This window comes from Littorina saxatilis, linkage group LG13, assembly GCF_037325665.1.
Source record: "Littorina saxatilis isolate snail1 linkage group LG13, US_GU_Lsax_2.0, whole genome shotgun sequence".
NCBI classification, from domain to species: domain Eukaryota; kingdom Metazoa; phylum Mollusca; class Gastropoda; order Littorinimorpha; family Littorinidae; genus Littorina; species Littorina saxatilis.
The window spans coordinates 29,361,455-29,380,813 of record NC_090257.1 but is presented as its reverse complement, the minus strand read 5'-3'; the positions used below and the strand labels follow the sequence as shown (position 1 = coordinate 29,380,813).

At 45.3% G+C, this 19,359-nt stretch overlaps 1 protein-coding gene across 2 annotated transcripts in view; it reads right to left on the bottom strand.

Moving 5' to 3' along the window:
- Nucleotides 1-19,359, bottom strand: part of LOC138945464 (choline-phosphate cytidylyltransferase B-like) — a 52,231-nt gene that overhangs the window by 25,616 nt on the left and 7,256 nt on the right. For both annotated transcript variants that reach the window (XM_070316893.1, XM_070316892.1), the window contains exons 3-7: nucleotides 8,634-8,739; nucleotides 8,044-8,160; nucleotides 7,075-7,226; nucleotides 6,299-6,381; nucleotides 394-532 (exon numbers count right to left, since the gene is read on the bottom strand). In XM_070316893.1, the coding sequence (XP_070172994.1) occupies nucleotides 394-532; nucleotides 6,299-6,381; nucleotides 7,075-7,226; nucleotides 8,044-8,160; nucleotides 8,634-8,739 (597 nt within the window). The remainder of the gene's footprint in view (nucleotides 1-393; nucleotides 533-6,298; nucleotides 6,382-7,074; nucleotides 7,227-8,043; nucleotides 8,161-8,633; nucleotides 8,740-19,359) is intronic.

Genomic DNA, 19,359 nt, shown 5'->3' with positions numbered 1-19,359 from the left:
GTCACAGGGAGTAAATTACGCGTAACATGAACGCGATCTCAGATTTCATTACCATGTTTGCACATGCGCACTCACTGAATGGGAAAGTTGAGCCCTGGAGAAACTTAAGATCACTACACCGGAACCTTCTGACAGCACACAGCAACAGGAAGAAAAGAGGGGCTTAGATGTCTCTCTGTATCAGACACACGAACAAGGATACATGAAAAAGTCTGAAAATTACCCATGGTTCCAAAAAAATACACTAATTCTGAGGATGGAGCACAAACACAGCTCTGAAATTGTCTTGGGTCTCACAAGAAAGTCTGATTTCAGCAAAACATCTAAAGATTCTCATGTGTGCTGTATGCTTGTGGCAGCATTGATTGAGACCCATGAGTACCTTGTACCCACCTTCATGTAGCTGACGTTGAGTTCTTTGTGCGAGTAACCCCTGGCCAAGTTGCGCCTGATGTAGACATCGTAGTCTTTGATGATGCGTGTTATGACGTCTGTTGTAGAAATGCCTTCCGTTCTCTCTGTTGGTAGAAACCTGAAACACATATCTTCATGCTCAAAAGTCAGCGGTGGTCAATCTTTTATTTTTATTTATTATTTTTATTACTATGGTGAGCTTATATAGCGCGAACCACAATTAACTGTGCTCTCCGCGCTTTACATACTAATTTCTGCCGTGTGAAATGGAATTTTTTACAGACAGACAGACAAACAAACATTTTTTACACACAATATATAACGCATTCACATCGACCAGCAAACCTCAAGCCTGTTAGGCGAAACTTTACCTTTCACGGCCTTTATTCCAAGTCACACGGGTATTTTGATGGACATTTTTTTATCTATGCCTATACAATTTTGCCAGGAAAGACCCTTTTGTCAATCGTGGGATCTTTAACGTGCACACCCAATATAGTGTACACGAAGGGACCTCGGTTTTTCGTCTCATCCGAAAGACTAGCACTTGAACCCACCACCTAGGTTAGGAAAGGGGGGGAGAAAATAGCGGCCTGACCCAGAGTCGAACACGCAACCAATCTTCACAATTGCACCATATTTTTGCACAAACAGGAGAACATTTTGTGACAGAACTGTTAGCAGCAAGCTATGAACTTATGAAGTCCTGGACAGGGATAGGACGGGAACAGTACAAGAAAAGAACAGTTGTGATTTTTCTGTTGAAGTAATAAATCGTATGTTTGACACCTAAATCAATCTGCTACCTTCATGCATTCAGCAAAAAACAAAACAAACACAAAAACCCACTCTGCATAAAATGCAGCTATACGCTATTGATTTCATTTTTATTTCTTTTTCATTTTCATTACTTTATTGTCCCATTGCTGGGAAATTCTTGAGTCGCTTCCTCCCAGTGAAAAGCTAGCAGCAACTGAGTCGCGTTACCTAGGTGTCTGCGTGTTTAGGTGTAATCTGAGTCACCTGCACTTATGGCAGAATGACCGAGGTCTTTTACGTGCCACAGTGGTGACACGGAGGTGGAACATGGATACTGAATCTAAGTCTGCACATAAAGTTGACCCGTGTCCGGCCCGGCCCGGATTCGAACCTGCGACCATAGGATCACAAGTCCAGTGCTCTACCTCATTTTTGGCATGTGTCCAGGTGAAAGGGTGTCTCTCATCCTCGAGAAATGCGGGGATGTAGCTCAGTCGGTAGCGCGCTGGATTTGTATCCAGTTGGCCGCTGTCAGCGTGAGTTCGTCCCCACGTTTGGCGAGAGATTTATTTCTCAGAGTCAACTTTGTGTGCAGACTCTCCTCGGTGTCCGAACACCCCCCGTGTGTACACGCAAGCACAAGACCAAGTGCGCACGAAAAAGATCCTGTAATCCATGTCAGAGTTCGGTGGGTTATAGAAACACGAAAATACCCAGCATGCTTCCTCCGAAAGCGGCGTATGGCTGCCTAAATGGCGGGGTAAAAACGGTCATACACGTGAAAGCCGTGGGAGTTTCAGCCCATGAACCTGGGACAGGCTGATCTTTCTTAACCCAGTGTGGGATTTTCAGTGGGGCGACCACCCCCAACCCAGCGCGTCCCCGGGTGGCGGATAGGGGAACGGTCTTCAGATATGGAGATCAGCCGCTTGCGGCCGCGGACCAAACTGGCTCCGGGTGGGATCCCGGAAAATCCTCCCCCCTGTGCTCTCAGGGTAGGACGTACGGGCCATGAGCTAAGGGTGAGGTAACCCCGACAGAAAACCCCGAATGCTGAAGACGGAGGACCCGGGCCGCACGGCGCATTCTAACAAACCATGGGTACACGCACTTACGCAAATGATGACACAATCAACTAGCACAGATGGAAATGGCGCTCGCCCATTGAGGACCCCCCAGGGTGGAGCAGCGTCGGGTCCCATGCCTCAAAGGGACCCAGCCCCAACTACTGGAGGTCCCTCCCGTCCGTCTTGTCACGCCAGGGGACGCGGGAGGAAAGTGACTGGCACCACCACAACCAGGAAGAAACCCAGTCAGCAGCGACCTTTTCAGGTCATGCACTGGAACGCAGAAAGTATCCTGAACAAGAAGACAGAGTTGGAGCATATCCTGCATGAGAAGAACATCAACATCTGCTGTATTCAGGAGACGCACCTGACACCCCAAAAGTCCTTCAAAGTGAGAGGCTACCAATGCCTTAGGTCCGACAGAACAGACCAAAGCAAAGGAGGAATCCTGACCCTCATCAGGAACAACATCAATGCCTGTTTGATAGAAACGCACATGGAGGACTCCGAATATCAGGTGATTCGAATCCAGACGAAGACATCAGAATTCCATCTTGTCAACTTCTACTGCCCCAATGATAGACACCTCGCCCTTGACACGATCCCCGCAAAGGCCTCCAACTTCATCGTGGTGGGTGACTTCAACAGTCATTCACAGAGTTGGGGATATGACCACCTGGATCGGAGAGGAGAAGAGGTGGAGAACTGGCAGGACGACAAAGGTCTCATCCTTTTGAACAGTCCCTTTGACTGCCCTACATTCTACTCCAGAAGATGGCACACTACATCAACTCCTGACCTAGCCTTCTGCACGGAAGACATGCACCAGCTAACCAGCAGAGAGGTCGGAGAACAGCTAGGTGGAAGTGACCATCGGCCAGTCTTTTTGACCCTGGGCATGGAGTCCTGCACTGAAGCTTCCTTCCCACGGTGGAACTACAAAAGAGCGAACTGGTTCCTCTTTAGACACCGCACCAGCGAACTCACCAAAGACATCAGAGTCGAGGGTCGAGACATCAACATGGTGGCGAAGGACTTCAACATGAGCATCCTCAGAGCAGCGCGTGAGTCCATTCCCAGGGGTGCCAGGAGAGACTATAAGCCCTACTGGAGCAATGAATTGCAGGAACTGGATGATGATCTGGCAGACGCCAGAAGGGAAGCAGAAGTCAACCCGTCACAAAACAACAACATCCGCCTCCAGGAAGCCAAAGCCAAATTTCTCAAAAAGAAGCTACAGGCAAGACGGAGAAGCTGGCAAGAGAAAACAAGCTCTCTGAACCTTGAGAAGGATGGCAGAAAGCTCTGGAGGCTCACCAAGCAGTTGAATGATGAGAACACAAGCAGAGAAAAGATCACATTAGAAGAGAACGGGAAGGTGCTAACTGGAAAGCATGCTGCCAACCAATTTGCTGAAAGCTATGCAGCTGAGAGCAACCTCCATGTTAGCCCCGAGAAACAGAGAGAAGCAAGAAGAGAGAAAAGAGAGAGACCTGCCAGACAGTCGACAGTGGACGCCATGAGTCAACCACTCACACTCCACGAGCTGCACTCAGCTCTGAAAAAGTCAAAGGCGAAGAAGTCCCCTGGCCCAGACGGCATCACCAACGAGATGCTAACCCACCTTGGTAGTGCAGCAGAGAACAAGCTACTCGAGGTCTTCAACAGCAGCTGGCAAGAAGGATCGCTACCACAACTCTGGCGAGAAGCGATCATGATCCCCATCTTAAAAAAAGGGAAGGATCCAAAGAAGGCCACCAGCTATCGCCCAATCAGCCTCACCAGCTGTGTTGTGAAGACCCTGGAGAGAATTGTGAACGAGCGCCTCAGGTGGTACCTGGAATCCAGGAACCTCCTCGCCCCTGAACAAGCTGGATTCCGACAGTTCCGCAGCACTGAAGATCAGGTCACTTACCTGGCGCAAGAAGTTGAAGATGCCTTTCAGGAACAGAAGCTGGTCTTCGTCACCTGGATAGATCTTCAGAAGGCCTTTGACAAGGTCTGGAAAGATGGACTCCTTGTAAAACTGCTGAGGAAAGGCGTGTCCAGCAACATGTACCAGTGGATTCGCTCTTACCTCTATAACCGCAGGGCAAGAGTTAACGTCGACCAGACCAAAAGCAAGAAGTTCCTCCTTCGTCATGGCGTCCCTCAGGGCGGAGTCCTCTCCCCCACACTCTTCCTTCTCTTCATCGACGATCTGGTGTCTGAGATGCCCAAGGGGATCAAAGCTGCTCTCTACGCAGACGACCTTGTGATCTGGTGCAAGGAGGAGCACGCAAGTACTGCCACCTACAGAATGCAGCAAGCGGCAGATAGGCTGAACGCATGGGCAGAAGATTGGTGCGTCTCCATCAACAAGGAGAAATCCTCCACCACCCTATTCACACTGTCGCCAAAGCAGAAAGCCGGAACCATTAGGCTTGGTGGAACTCCTCTGAGAGAGGATGAAGAAGCAACGTACCTTGGTGTCACCTTTGATAGACGGCAGACCTGGAAACCACACATTGCACAGGCAGAGACGAAGGCCCAGCGCAAGCTAGCCATACTCAGGAAGCTGGCAGGTACCACCTGGGGAGTGAACGAGAAGATACTGAAGACAGTATACCAGGGAACAATCAGACCCCACCTCGAGTACGGCTCCACAGCGTGGTCAACCTCAGCCAAGACAAACCTGCAGAGCCTTGACCGTGTGCAAAACCAGGCCCTCCGACTCATCACCGGTGCAATGAAATCCACGCCCATCAAGGAAATGGAGAAGCTTACCACCATCCAACCCCTCTGTCAGAGAAGAGAAGCCAAGACTATGGTACAGGCCGAGAAGCTCAAGTGCCTACCCGACCACCCCATGAAGCACAGACTGAGCAACCTCACCAAGAACCGGCTTAAACGGAGCAGTTTTGTACACGAGAGCAAGAGACTTTCTCGACAGTACAGGGAAGTCCTTCCACAGAACACTCTACCTCTGACTCAAGAAGAAGAGGAAACCCCCAAGGCAACAGAGAAACCAGGCATCCAGATCTGCACCAGTGTTCCACATGTTACCTCAGGAGAAGATCAGAATGACACAGCTCGACAGGCACTCACCTTAGCCCTGATCGACGAACAGTACCCAAAAGAGGCGTGGATCCATGTATACACCGATGGATCAGCAACTAACGCCGTGCTCAATGGAGGTGCAGGCATTCTCATCCAGTTCCCTGGGGGACATACAGCTACATCCAGCGTTGCCACTGGCAAACACTGCACAAACTATAAAGCAGAAGCAGAAGCTCTCATGCAGGCCGCCTCCTTCGTTCAGGACTCCGCAGACCCTTGCTACCAAGTTGTCTTTCTCTCGGACGCCCTTTCAGTCCTTCAGGCCCTAGAGAACGACAAACTCCCACAGCTGGCCAAAGCATTACAGATGGTCAGACAAACCAGAAGAGTTGTCCTCCAGTGGATACCAGCACACTGTGGGATACCAGGAAATGAAAGGGCAGATGAGCTGGCAAAAGAAGGAGCCGTGGAAGACCAACCTGAAAACAGTGTCAGCTTTAGTGAGCAGAAGACAATCATCAAGGCATTGATGAGGCCAAGGACAAACAGAGATGACTACCACACAATGTCCAGAGAGCAGCAAGTCAACCTCATCAGGCTGCGTACTGGCCACAACAGGCTCAATGCTCACATGAACCGAAAGTTCAAGCTGGCGCCATCACCAACCTGTGCCTGCGGTCAAGAGGACCAAACAGCGGAACACATCTTACAGCGATGTCCCTTACTAGATGAGGAACGAAAAGAAGTGTGGCCGTCACCAACTCCCTTGCAGACCAAACTATACGGCAGTCGACAGGAGTTGGAGAAAACGACAACATTTATCACCAGTGCTGGACTGATTGTGTAACCTCTGCGAACGCCAAGAAGAAGAAGAAGAAGAAGAAGAAGCCCATGAACGAACAAACAAAATCCTCGAGAAAGCCTGAATAGATTGGGTGTGATGAACATGATCGTGAACACAGATAGGACGGTACTTTGAAACAAATTGCTATCATATTAATAAACCTAACCACACTTACATGCCTCGCTCTTTGACAAATTTGTACACATCATCTGCAGAGCCTGTGGTGTAGGGAAGATCATCATGGGCCACAAAGTCAATCTGCAAACAACAAAAATGACACAAATTAAAATTAATTTAACTGTACATGCCTTACAAAAATATCTGCTTTGTTCAAAATTGGAACCTCCTTTAAAGACTCGCTTATTTCTTCTTCTTCTTCTGTGTTCGTGGGCTGAAACTCCCATGTACACTCGTGTTTTTTGCACGAGTGGAATTTTACGTGTATGACCGTTTTTTACCACGCCATTTAGGCAGCCATACGCCGTTTTCGGAGGAAGCATGCTGGGTATTTTCGTGTTTCTATAACCCACCGAACTCTGACATGGATTACAGGATCTTTTTTGTGCGCACTAGGTCTTGTGCATTCGTGTACACACGGGGGTGTTTGGACACCGAGGAGAGTCTGCACACAAAGTTGACTCTGAGAAATAAATCTCTCGCCGAACGTGGGAACGAACTCACGCTGACAGCGGCCAACTGGATACAAATCCAGCGCGCTACCGACTGAGCTACATCCCCGCCCTGACTGAGCTACATCCCCGCCCTGACTGAGCTACATCCCCGCCCACTGCCTTATTTAAGACTCCCTCCCTTCTAAGACCTTGTTTTCTCAGACTTCCTCATCATAACCTCTGTAAGCTTACCCCGGTAAGAGGAACTCAACTGTCTCGATCTGTGTAAAATGTCATATTTTGGTCCAAAGTACAAATAACGTAATAGGTCGAGCGTTACCTTGTGGGCTGTGAGAAAGTCCATGTCCAGTGTCCAGGGGGCGTCGGTGACCACCTCGTCCACGTAGCGACAGTGTCGGATGGCCTCGTACCGCTCAAACTCGTTCATCACCGTCCTGCCCTTCTTCTCGTTCGTCATCCTGTCGCTGCACACTGTAATCAAACCATGGCTGCCAATCTTATGACTATGAAATTCATGTGGGGGTCTGGGGGCCGCAGAGGGCCCTTGTCTGACTTGCCCATAAAGTCATAGTTCGTCATATACTGCGGTAAAAACCTCACTTCAGCCTTGGTTTTTGATCTTTTTTTGTTGTTTCAGCAGCATTTTTAGAAGGCCAGAACCGCAAAAAAGTACAACTTATTTTTCGCACATACGCACATCGACTTGGCTGGTCTCGGTTAACCAGAACGTCTTTTCACCGGTTTTGTCCCCCCAAAAAAGAGGCTGCTTTCACAAATTATTTTAGAAAATGTTCTTTTCGGGAAAATCAAAACATTTGTGGGATTTCGTGATGGATTTGAAACATCAGGAGAATTGCGAAAAAATTCGGGAGGGTTGGCAACTTTGTCAAGCGCATTTTCTTTTCATTTTTCATTTAATTCTTCTTCTTCTTTTATGAGCTGAAACTCCTCCGGTTTTTATGTGTATGGTAATTTTTTCCCTGCCATACGCCGCTTTTGGGGGAATTTTTCATTTCACGATTTGTTTGACAGGTTCCACTCCTTATTGATATGATGCAATATCTTGATTTGATCGGCTGACATGGCAGAGTGACTGGATTTTGTGAGAGCCTGGACTTGTACTTGTGAAGAGATGGCTAGAGCGATCACTAATAAATTACAGCATCAACAATTAATGTGGCTTCTACAACCAAGAAGCAATCTTCTGAAGTGCTACCCGTAGTACAGCATAAAAAAGACCAGGAGTAAATTTTCCTACACTGTAAAAAAAATTCTAAATGACACTCACCACCAACTATGAGAAATGCATTGGGAAACGCCATCTTGGCTTGCATGAGTTGGCGAGCGTGGCCCGTGTGAAACATATCGTAGATGCCATCTGCGTACACTCGTACAGGGCGTGGGGCTGAAAAAATTCAAGAAAAGAAGAATTAATTAGAGTTTCGTTTGCTAGTAAAATATCAAGTTCCTTTCAATAAACATCACACCGACAGCTCGGACTTTACATCTAACTTCTGTTTCAAGAACTTACTTTTTTCTAAGGTTCACGCGTCTCAGAGTCTGCAAAAATATTTTCACTGGAAAGCACTTCCCCCTATTAGTTTCATTGTACATTTTCTTTCACTCCTCAGAGGCCGTACAAAAAGTCAGGTTACATTATACAGGTTTGATATTTTCTTAAAATTGGGGGTAATACACTGTAGCTGATAAAAAACTGTGTCAACAAGTACTTTTTACAGCTGATTTTGACACACACACACACACACACACACACACACACACACACACACACACACACACACACACACACACACACACACACACACAAACCCTTCAACTGGGGCTTTGAAAGTTACAGAAAATCCTGTCTGTACACACCCAGTCCCTTTCTGGCTTCGTCGAGGGAGATGCGGATGGAATAGTCACACTGCTCCAGTGACCTCAGTGCCAGAGGCTCTGTGTGAAAAGGCGCTGGTCCCAGGTTCTGCAGCAACAAACAAAACAGTCATCAGATACATCTAACTTTCTAAGACAGTCAAATAAAGAAGAATTCCCATCTCCCGAGCCGGACTTAACTCATTGTCTCCCAGGTACGGATATACCTGAACCCTGGACTCATTAGGCTCTATCTGACCAGGTACGGATATATGCGCTCAGACTGTTAGCTTCTGAGTCGCTTCTTGTAACGTCGATCTAACGCCTGCATTCCAGCGTGTTGATACACAGTTACTACACAGTAAATACTATTCAGAGTGACCTGCTGCAGCACAGCTGGTCTCGGCTAAAAAAAACTTGGTCAACATATGTGGGGTAGAAAGTGTTAATGTGTAGCGCCAGCGAACGCCAAGATAAAAAAGAATTCCTTGCTATAGTTAAACCTGCCCTGGCGACCACCTCTCAAAAATGTCCACCTCGCTACTACGACCACCCGAAAGGATTGCCAACAATATTTTTTCTTATACACTTTACTATAATGACTACATGTCTATTAGAATCATTTTTGATTGGCTCCTTGGTCAGTCCACACAGACAGGTTTGACTGTTTTGTGAACAATAACATATACTGTACAATGATCAGGAGAAAACAGAAAAGCTTCATTTCACACGAATTCACTTTTATTAGTACATATATATATACATGTTTTTGTGTGTAATATACTAGTGCATATATATGGATACGTGCTTGTGATATGTGTGAGTGAGTGCGTGAAGCACTAGTATTAATGCTTTTGATTTGCTAGAACGGTAGATTAATGATCACGAATTCTGAAAAAAGTTTCATGTGTGCAAGATTATAGCAATTGCTTGCGGGTGTGTGCATGACTACTAAAATAGGGAATCGTTAACTTTGATATATTTCAATTGGCAATGTGGACAGAAAAAAAAATTTGAGTGTAGTTTGTACTTATATAACTGTATGTTAGAACTTTTCCCATAGAAGTGTCTTCATTAATAAAAGATTGTGAAAATGTGTGGACAGTCTTGCCAGGGCTCTTACAGTTTTTGTGAACACACACACACACTGTGCACACACACTGTGCACACACACACTGTGCACACATACACACACACCAGTGTTCAGCCTTTGAGAAAAAGACAATGGGACTTTTGTCCCCCTCAACCGAATTCTGATGGGACACTGTAGTTGAAGGCAAGAAAAACCAAGCAGACTAATAGGTGGTGGGTCGGAAATGTTGTTGTCGAAAGATGCAAAATGGTGCAAATAGTGTGCCATTTGAGAATTTCCCTCTGTATCATCTTGTTATTGTGGTGTGTGTGTGTGTGTGTGTGTGTGTGTGTGTGTGTGTGGATGTGTGTGTGTGTGTGTGTGTGTGTGTGTGTGTGTGTGTGTGTGTTTTGATGTCAGAGACACGTATTTACATTTTAAATGTTCAGCATTAGTCGCCCACATAGGAATAGCAGATCGCAAGCGTTAGCGAACATAATATAAAAATCGTGCCTTTAAAGCCACACTGAATGTTTGTTCCTTCTTGTGGAAATCTGCTTTTGGAAACATCTGTTTCGTCCTTATATATTTCGCTGGACGTCAGATGCATGTTAATTGAGCTATGTTGGCATTTTTAAAATTTAGACAATAACATTACTAAACATAAGTCCCTTATCGTAGAACAAAGGGTAACCATTTAGTCAGTGTTTTGGAACGTTCATTTTTTTCAATGTTTCTTCCAAATCTTTAACAGCCGAACTCCGTTGTTCACAGCTTTTGGAGCCATTATGTTCTTTTTTGTTTAACATCAGCTGAGGCAGCTGGCAAGTAATCTTTGCATGCTCCCATAAAAGTGTGTCTTTTCTTTTAATTGAGGCATTATTTTTTGGTGTGGATTTGTGTTTCCTACAATCGATGCCTTGGTGAAGTTGGTGCCTTCATAAAGAAAAATATGTGAGCGAAAAAAGATAAGTTTGCCAGATTGGCTGCGTACCATGCACTACAGTCAATCACTGCGTGTTATACGAACTCCGTTCAGCCCGCGCTTTCCTTTGCTCATTTCGAACGACGCAGTGGTTTGTAAGCTAAGTGCGCCCTATGATGCGCTGAAGTGAATTCTAATGGGACATTTTCAGATTGTATGCGTCAATGGCGCAAGGCACTGGTAAACCGAACCCTGTACACTGACACACTGTGCGTACACACACACACACACACACACACACACACACACACACACACACACACACACTGACTTTCCTGACCCAAGGACTTTATTGGCAAACAGGTTCAAGCAAAATCTGAGACAGTCCGATGGAACAACATCAGGGGGGGAAATGGGTCCTTCAGAATACCACATTAAAACTCTGTTATATACGTGTATGTTGGTAGTACAGTAATTCATTTATGTACTCACTAACCCTACATCTCTCTCTCTCTCTCTCTCTCTCTCTCTCTCTCTCTCTCTCTCTCTCTCTCTCTCTCTCTCTCTCTCTCTCTCTCTCTCTCTCTCTCTCTCTCTCTCTCTCTCTAAGTGTGTGTGTATCGCCTGCAATCATGTGTCTCCAATTGTCAGTGTTAAGTGGTTTAACTTTAAGTACACATTGTGTGCACAAACTGCATGCATGATTGACTATTAGCTGTCAAGCAAATGCTGGTTCTTTTGATTCCCTGGTAGGTCAGTTGAACAGTTGAACGTTAAAGCTCCGATTAATGTGCATATTTTTTAAATAAAGCACAAATTCATATTGAGAGCTTGGACACTGCGCACACTGCAAATCAGAGCTAACATTTTCACTGTCAGGTCCATGTCGGACCATGATTGTTTGGCCCAACTAATCAATGGCATTGTGTTGCATTATGGTTTGAATGGTGTGCATCACTCTTCCACATCCTATAAAACCAAGACAAAGTTATGTTGGGAACTAATTGTCTGTTCTTATTGCAAAACAGTGGAGCCACCCTTTTAAGACCTCCAAAAATCTGAGAAATCTGGTCTTAAATAGGAGGAGTCTTAAAATGGGGGTAATTTTACAGAGGTTATGAACAGAAAGTCTGAGAAAACAAGGTCTTAAAATGGAAGGATTCTTAAATCGGGGGGTCTTAAAAGGGGGGTCTTGCTGTATTGTGATATTAGTAGTGAGGCGCACTCTCAAGGAGGGTGCAGTCACATTCATGTCTGATGTGCAATGTGACCTCTACTATTTTTGTCTTGTCAATGTCATAAATTCAGCACAGTGAGTGTAAATGGGACTAGTGCACTAATTAACCATCCTTTTTTTTTCTTTTCTTTTTTTGGGGGGAGGAGGGGGGGGGGGGGGGGGGAGAGTGCAGGCTTCAGAGGACTAAAACAGAGAGAGCTCAGAGAGAGAGCTCAGAGAGAGAGAGAGAGAGTCAATTTTTCTGTGTGGGACACTTTGCATTGGCTACCAGTGAGGAAGAAGGAAGAGCACCTAACACCTGGCACACACTTATCTAAACACGCGTGAACTCAAACCTAAACATTTAAAATATAGATTAAAAAAACTTTCCTAAACATAAATAAATCCAAAAACAAAGAGATTGCCAACGTTCCAAAATTCAGAATAAAAAAACAAGAAAGGTAGGTTGTTGGAACGTTTGTTATTGACAAAACAATACATTCACAAATATATCGACCTAACGGTCTTTTAAGTGCACAGACAAAACAATAACGAAAACTTATCTGGCTGATTTTTCCTTCCGCCTGAAATACAACCATGCGCGTATATATAGCTCTCTCTCTCTCTCTCTCTCTCATTCTGTCTCTCTCGGTCATGTTCTATTTAATTTTTTCGACGTTGACGTCATTCCCTGTCTACGTCACTCATTTCGTCATATAATCATTCTTTCGCTTGCGGCTTCGTGGCAGGCGGAAGGAAAATTCAGCCAGATAAGTGTTCATTATTGTTTGTCTGTGCACTTAAAAGACCGTTAATTGGGTCGATATACACTTTTGGGACTGACTGAATTATGGCCGATTATCCGAAGTGGCCGATTATCCGAAAATCGCATCGGGAAGTTCCTCAGAACAAAAATGTTGGATGTTGGAAGTTACTTATGGTAGCGGAAAGCGGAAGTTTCGTGCATTGGCGTACGTGCTCTACATGTCTCCAAAGAATGTGTCCAGTGTCGTCTGCTTCTGTTTGGCACTGGCACGTTTCCTCACTGCAGCACAGACAACGTCCAGGCAATGCAGTTCTTCTTCCCCGAAGGCATTTTCCAGGGCATAGACGCTCAGGACTTCAAGCACGTTTTTGGCAGCCACTGATGTGATGGGTGGTTGATCTGGTTCTTCATCAGATTCCTCTGTTTGTTTCTTCTAGTCTTGGTCTTTTTTCACAGATGCGTTCCACGATGTCTTATCCTCAGTCAACTCGCCTTCCACACAGACGATGTTGTCGTCTATATCGTTGAAGACCTCCCCGTTGACGATTTCTTCTGGCAATGAAAAATCCTCGGGGTCTTCTGTATCACATTCCATGAGAGGGGGTCGGCCAGGACGAATGAATCCACCTTTCTTAAAACATCCGCTAACAGTAGACGGTTTTACCGCTCGCCAGCTTCTGGAGACAAACTTGATCGCATCAAGAACGTTGATCTTTGAACTGACGTCACAGGCTGTGGCGTTGGTTTCCAGAAGTCCCTTTTCTATGTGGTTTAGGGTCATCTCGATCAATTCCTTCCTGTACAGCGTTTTGAGATTCTTGATGACACCCTGATCCATTGGCTGAAAGATGCTGGTTGTGTTGGGGAGAAGAAACTCAAGCTGGATGTTATTCAGCTTGATTCTTACCACATGCGCTGTGCAGTTGTTAACGAGAAGCAGACCTGTTTACCCCCAAAAGTGTTTTGGAGTAATGCTCAGCCCCAAAAATAGTAATCCTGGCACAAAAATAGTAATCATCCAGCATTCACAACTGTGTCTGCGAAACGCAATCATGCACATATATCCATCATTCACAAACAAAACACATCAGTCAGTTTTTGTAGTCATCATAATTTCAAAGAAGATCACATCAAAAGCACATGCATCACTGATTCTTTTTCTTTTGCTCGTAGTAGGCCTTTTTCAGTGTGTCAAGCGCTTCTCTACTGTACTTGCGCTTGCCGAATGAGTGAGGGCGAGACTTCACCACTAGAATAAGGCTCTCCAGCGTCTCATCAGACAGACATGATCTCTTGTCAGTCCTGTGCTTTTTCATCCCATTTTGCCATTGAAAAAAACAATGCCAAACATGTGAATTGATTAAAAAAAAAAAAATTTTTTATACATTTTTTTTATTATGAAAATCGTAGTCTTGACACGGATAGCGGAATGGCGTATTTTTTGCAGAAAATCGTAATAAATTACGCCAAAATCGTAAGGGTAAACAGGTCTGGAGAAGGAGAATGTGCCTACCAATCAGACGGAGGGCCCTGTACTCAGTAAACTCACTGGCAGACCTTTGTGCTGTCATGTGAGTAATGATCATGGAACCACTCACAAAAACGTGAAAAGTGTGAGTAGTGAGGTGGCCGTTTAGCCGATGTGCAAAGTTTTCGTGGTGGCCGATTAACCGAACATTTTAACACATAACTATGAAGAAAAGATTCGGTCCCAGGGAAAATTGGCCCATTATCCGGAATTGGCCCATTATCCGGATGGCCGATTAACCGGAATTGACTGTATTTGTGAATGTGTTATCCTAAACGTATCATGAGCCACACCTTACAACTCACACAACACTATATAAATCACCAACTGATCCAATGTTTAATCACCCTGCCTATGTCACTGACACGACAACACAAAGAGGTCAGACTGTGGCAGTAGAAACCTAGTATATTTAAAATGACCGTACAGGTGAGATAGCATGACACAAAATCAGGTGTGTCCATTAGCCAAAGTAGACACAGGTCTATATATATCTATATATATGATACAAAATCAGGTGGGTCTATAATAGGCCAGATCACAGGAGTAGCTCTCAATTTTAGTTCAAGTTTTTGCCCTGATAGTGATGAGAGCCCTGTAGGGCAAGGTGTACGAGGTCAATTGCGTTCAAAGGTGTGCTGACTTGCAGTAGCACTCACATTGTGTAAGACAGAAGGTACAGGCATGGGACTGGGGGAGAAACGAACAAGTCTCGTGAAGCGATATCAAAACATTCAGTCAATCTGTCAGCCTGAATCTAAAACTAAAAGATCAACACTGAAAATCAGTTAATTATCACCGAGACTACATGTAGTAAGGCTTGGCTATTGAAACCAGAAGACCAACATTTAGTCACCCTCGTCTCCGCAAAGCATACAAATGTAGTACCTAATTTGCACGAACAGATTCTCTGACATGACATATATTTATATTAAGTTTTGGATTCAGGAAATTATAAGGAATACAATGCAATTATTTTCACTGCATTTCTGAAATGTTATTCTCAACTACAATTTTTTTAATTTTAATGAACTCATTAATTATTTTTTAAGCTTCCAAGCTGAAATGCAATCCATAGTACTGACTGAGCCAAAGATCAATTGTCTAAGAAGTCAATCAATAATTATTTGGTTGAAAAATTAAGAGGTCTCAGTGCGGACTCAGTGCAGATGTCATCAAAGATATTTATTGAAATAATGAGACAAAAAAACTCATCTGGGGACATTACCTGGAATTACTCAAATGCTAATTAGTTTCATAAAGATCTGCCGGGTAGTATATTTCTAGGAATCGCTGTGCACGCACACATATATGTGCTTTAGAAATATTATGCATTATTATTATTATTACCATGATAACCCTCATCTCAATTAAATCCCAGTCTATCTGAAAAGATTTAGTCCAAACTTGACTCAATCAAATAAGAAGGATTACGTTAACTGAGGTGTAAACTCTTGACCATTCCATCTCCAGGTGAGAAATGTCAACAAATTCAACATCAAAAATAGGCTACTGTAAATAATGACATAAGGTGCTTCAAGAATGTCATCTGACGTTGGCTGCGTTTGGAAAACAAGAAGCTTCTCTGCACAAAATAATCCCAACAGGATCTGTGATATTTTCTTGCAAAATGTATGTGGACCAAAAATTCACAGCTTAACTTCATAACATGAGGACGTCATGCATGGCTACATAACTGCAGCTGTACAGTGCACATCAATATACTACTTGTATGACACGTGACAATGATTTTCTGGCCCAAAATTCTTTTCAGTTACATAAGTCAAACTGCTTCTTGCTTGTGTGTATGTTTTTTTTATTCGTTTTTGTAACTTCAGAAGAAGAGTTCAGAAAGCTGCAATAAATTAATGCTGCTGCACGCTTCTCTGAAATACATATGGTATTTTCAAGTCGAGAGATTTGCTTTCTAAAAAGGTTGCAGCTGTCTTGGCTGCTCACAATGACTGCCATTCAATTTCACCATCTGTGACATTGTTAACATTCTTTCCTGAACTCAGAGTCAGCATTCAGATCAGTTAATCCCTTGCAAGCTATGCAGTACATGTACCATGAAATTGAAAGGAATGTATGTCAATCCAAAAGCATACACTTTTTTTAATCTTTTTTTTGGATGATCCATTGCTTGAGAAACTAAGTTGCAATAGCAACAAATTACCCAGTTCACTGCAGAGTTCTCATAGGCACACATAAATGGTGCAATATATGATTCCCTATACAGGGTTCAGCCTGCAAGAAAAAGACAATGGGACTTGTGTGTGTGTGTGTGTTTTGATATCAGAGACACGTGTTTACATTTAAATGTTCAGCATTAGGCGCCCACATAGGTTAGCAGATGCATGCGTTAGCAAACATAATATCAAAATCAGCAGATGTTTTGTTCCCTCAGAAAGCCACACTGAATGTCTGTTCCTTCTTGTGTAGAGCTGGTTTTGTACCTTGCTTCAGGTTTTAGTCCTCTTTGTGTGCACGTTAAAGATCCCACGATTGACAAAAGGGTCTTTCCTGGCAAAATTGCTTAGGCACAGTTAATAATTGTCTACCTATACCCGTGTGACTTGGAATAATAGGCCGTGAAAGGTAAATATGCGCCGAAATGGCTGCAATCTACTGGCCGTATAAAATTTCATCTCACACGGCATCACTGCAGAGCGCCTAGAACTGTACCCACGGAATATGCGCGATATAAGACTCATTGATTGATTGATTGATTGATCTGTTGCGTCCTTATTTCGCTGCATGACGTCAGATGTAAGTTAATTGCCCTTTGTGTTTCAGAAATTGGCAGAACCTACAGCGTTTCGAAGTTTTAGACAAGAACATTTATAAACATAAGTCCCTTATTGTAGAACCAAGGGTGACCTTTTAGTCAGTGTTTTGGAACGTTCATTTTTTTCAATGTTTCTTCAAAATCGTTAACAGCCGAATTCCGTTGTTTACCGCTTTCATAGCCATTATTTTCTTCTTATTTTTTCAACATCATCCGAGGCTGTTTTTTTAATCAAATTCATATTTGTGATTCTTCTAACACATACACACACATGTAGAGATAATGAGATAATGGTAACTTGATCACTATCTGGTAGCTAAGTTAGTACTTAGTAGAGCACTGCACTTGTTATTATAGACATAGATGACTTAATTATCTCACATGAAAAATTAATGTCAGGTGTATACGTATATATATATACGTATATCACAACATCGAACAAAAAAATGACATAAAACAATAAAATCCAGGGTGCAAACACAACTTAAACACTTCTTCTTCTTCTTCTGCGTTCGTGGGCTGAAACTCCCACGTACACTCGTGTTTTTTGCACGAGTGGAATTTTACGTGTATGACCGTTTTTTACCCCGCCATTTAGGCAGCCATACGCCGTTTTCGGAGGAAGCATGCTGGGTATTTTCGTGTTTCTATAACCCACCGAACTCTGACATGGATTACAGGATCTTTTTCGTGTGCACTTGGTCTTGTGCTTGCGTGTACACACGGAGGTGTTCGGACACCGAGGAGAGTCTGCACACAAAGTTGACTCTGAGAAATAAATCTCTCACCGAACGTGGGGACGAACTCACGCTGACAGCGGCCAACTGGATACAAATCCAGCACGCTACCGACTGAGCTACATCCCCGCCCTACTTAAACACTTATTGTAATCATCTAATGTCATTATCCACTCATTTCTAATACATTCTCTCTCTGTCTCTCTCCTCTCTCTCGACCCCTCCCTTTCTCTCCTCTCCCTCCTCTCTCCCCTCTCTCTCCTCTCTCTCCTCTCTCTCGACCCCTCCCTTTCTCTCCTCTCTCTCCTCTCTCTCCTCTCTCTCCTCTCTCTCCTCTCTCTCCTCTCTCTCCTCTCTCTCCTCTCTCTCGACCCCTCCCTTTCTCTCCTCTCTCTCCTCTCTCTCGACTCCTCTCTCTCCTCTCTCCCCTCTCTCTCCTCTCCCTCCTCTCTCTCGACCCCTCCCTTTCTCTCCTCTCTCTCCTCTCTCCCCTCTCTCTCCTCTCTCCCCTCTCTCTCCTCTCTCTCGACCCCTCCCTTTTTCTCCTCTCTCTCCTCTCTCTCCTCTCTCTCGACCCCTCCCTTTCTCTCCTCTCTCTCCTCTCTCTCGACCCCTCCCTTTCTCTCCTCTCTCTCCTCTCTCTCCTCTCTCCCCTCTCTCCCCTCTCTCTCCTCTCTCTCGACCCCTCCCTTTCTCTCCTCTCTCTCCTCTCTCTCCTCTCTCTCGACCCCTCCCTTTCTCTCCTCTCTCTCCTCTCTCCCCTCTCTCTCCTCTCTCTCGACCCCTCCCTTTCTCTCCTCTCTCTCCTCTCTCTCGACTCCTCTCTCTCCTCTCTCCCCTCTCTCTCCTCTCCCTCCTCTCTCTCGACCCCTCCCTTTCTCTCCTCTCTCTCCTCTCTCCCCTCTCTCTCCTCTCTCCCCTCTCTCTCCTCTCTCCCCTCTCTCTCGACCCCTCCCTTTCTCTCCTCTCTCTCCTCTCTCTCGACTCCTCTCTCTCCTCTCTCCCCTCTCTCTCCTCTCCCTCCTCTCTCTCGACCCCTCCCTTTCTCTCCTCTCTCTCCTCTCTCCCCTCTCTCTCCTCTCTCCCCTCTCTCTCCTCTCTCTCGACCCCTCCCTTTTTCTCCTCTCTCTCCTCTCTCTCCTCTCTCCCCTCTCTCTCCTCTCTCTCGACCCCTCCCTTTTTCTCCTCTCTCTCCACCCCTCCCTTTCTCTCCTCTCTCTCCTCTCTCTCGACCCCTCCCTTTCTCTCCTCTCTCTCCTCTCTCCCTCTCTCTCTCTCCTCTCTCTCCTCTCTCCCCTCTCTCTCCTCTCTCTCCTCTCTCTCGACCCCTCCCTTTCTCTCCTCTCTCTCCTCTCTCTCGACCCCTCCCTTTCTCTCCTCTCTCTCCTCTCTCCCCTCTCTCGACTCCTCCCTTTCTCTCCTCTCTCTCGACCCCTCCCTTTCTCTCCTCTCTCTCCTCTCTCCCCTCTCTCTCCTCTCTCTCCTCTCTCCCCTCTCTCTCCTCTCTCTCCTCTCTCCCCTCTCTCCCCTCTCTCTCGACCCCTCCCTTTCTCTCCTCTCTCTCCTCTCTCCCCTCTCTCCTCTCCCTCCTCTCTCTCGACCCCTCCCTTTCTCTCCTCTCTCTCCTCTCTCCCCTCTCTCTCCTCTCTCTCCTCTCTCTCGACCCCTCCCTTTTTCTCCTCTCTCTCCTCTCTCCC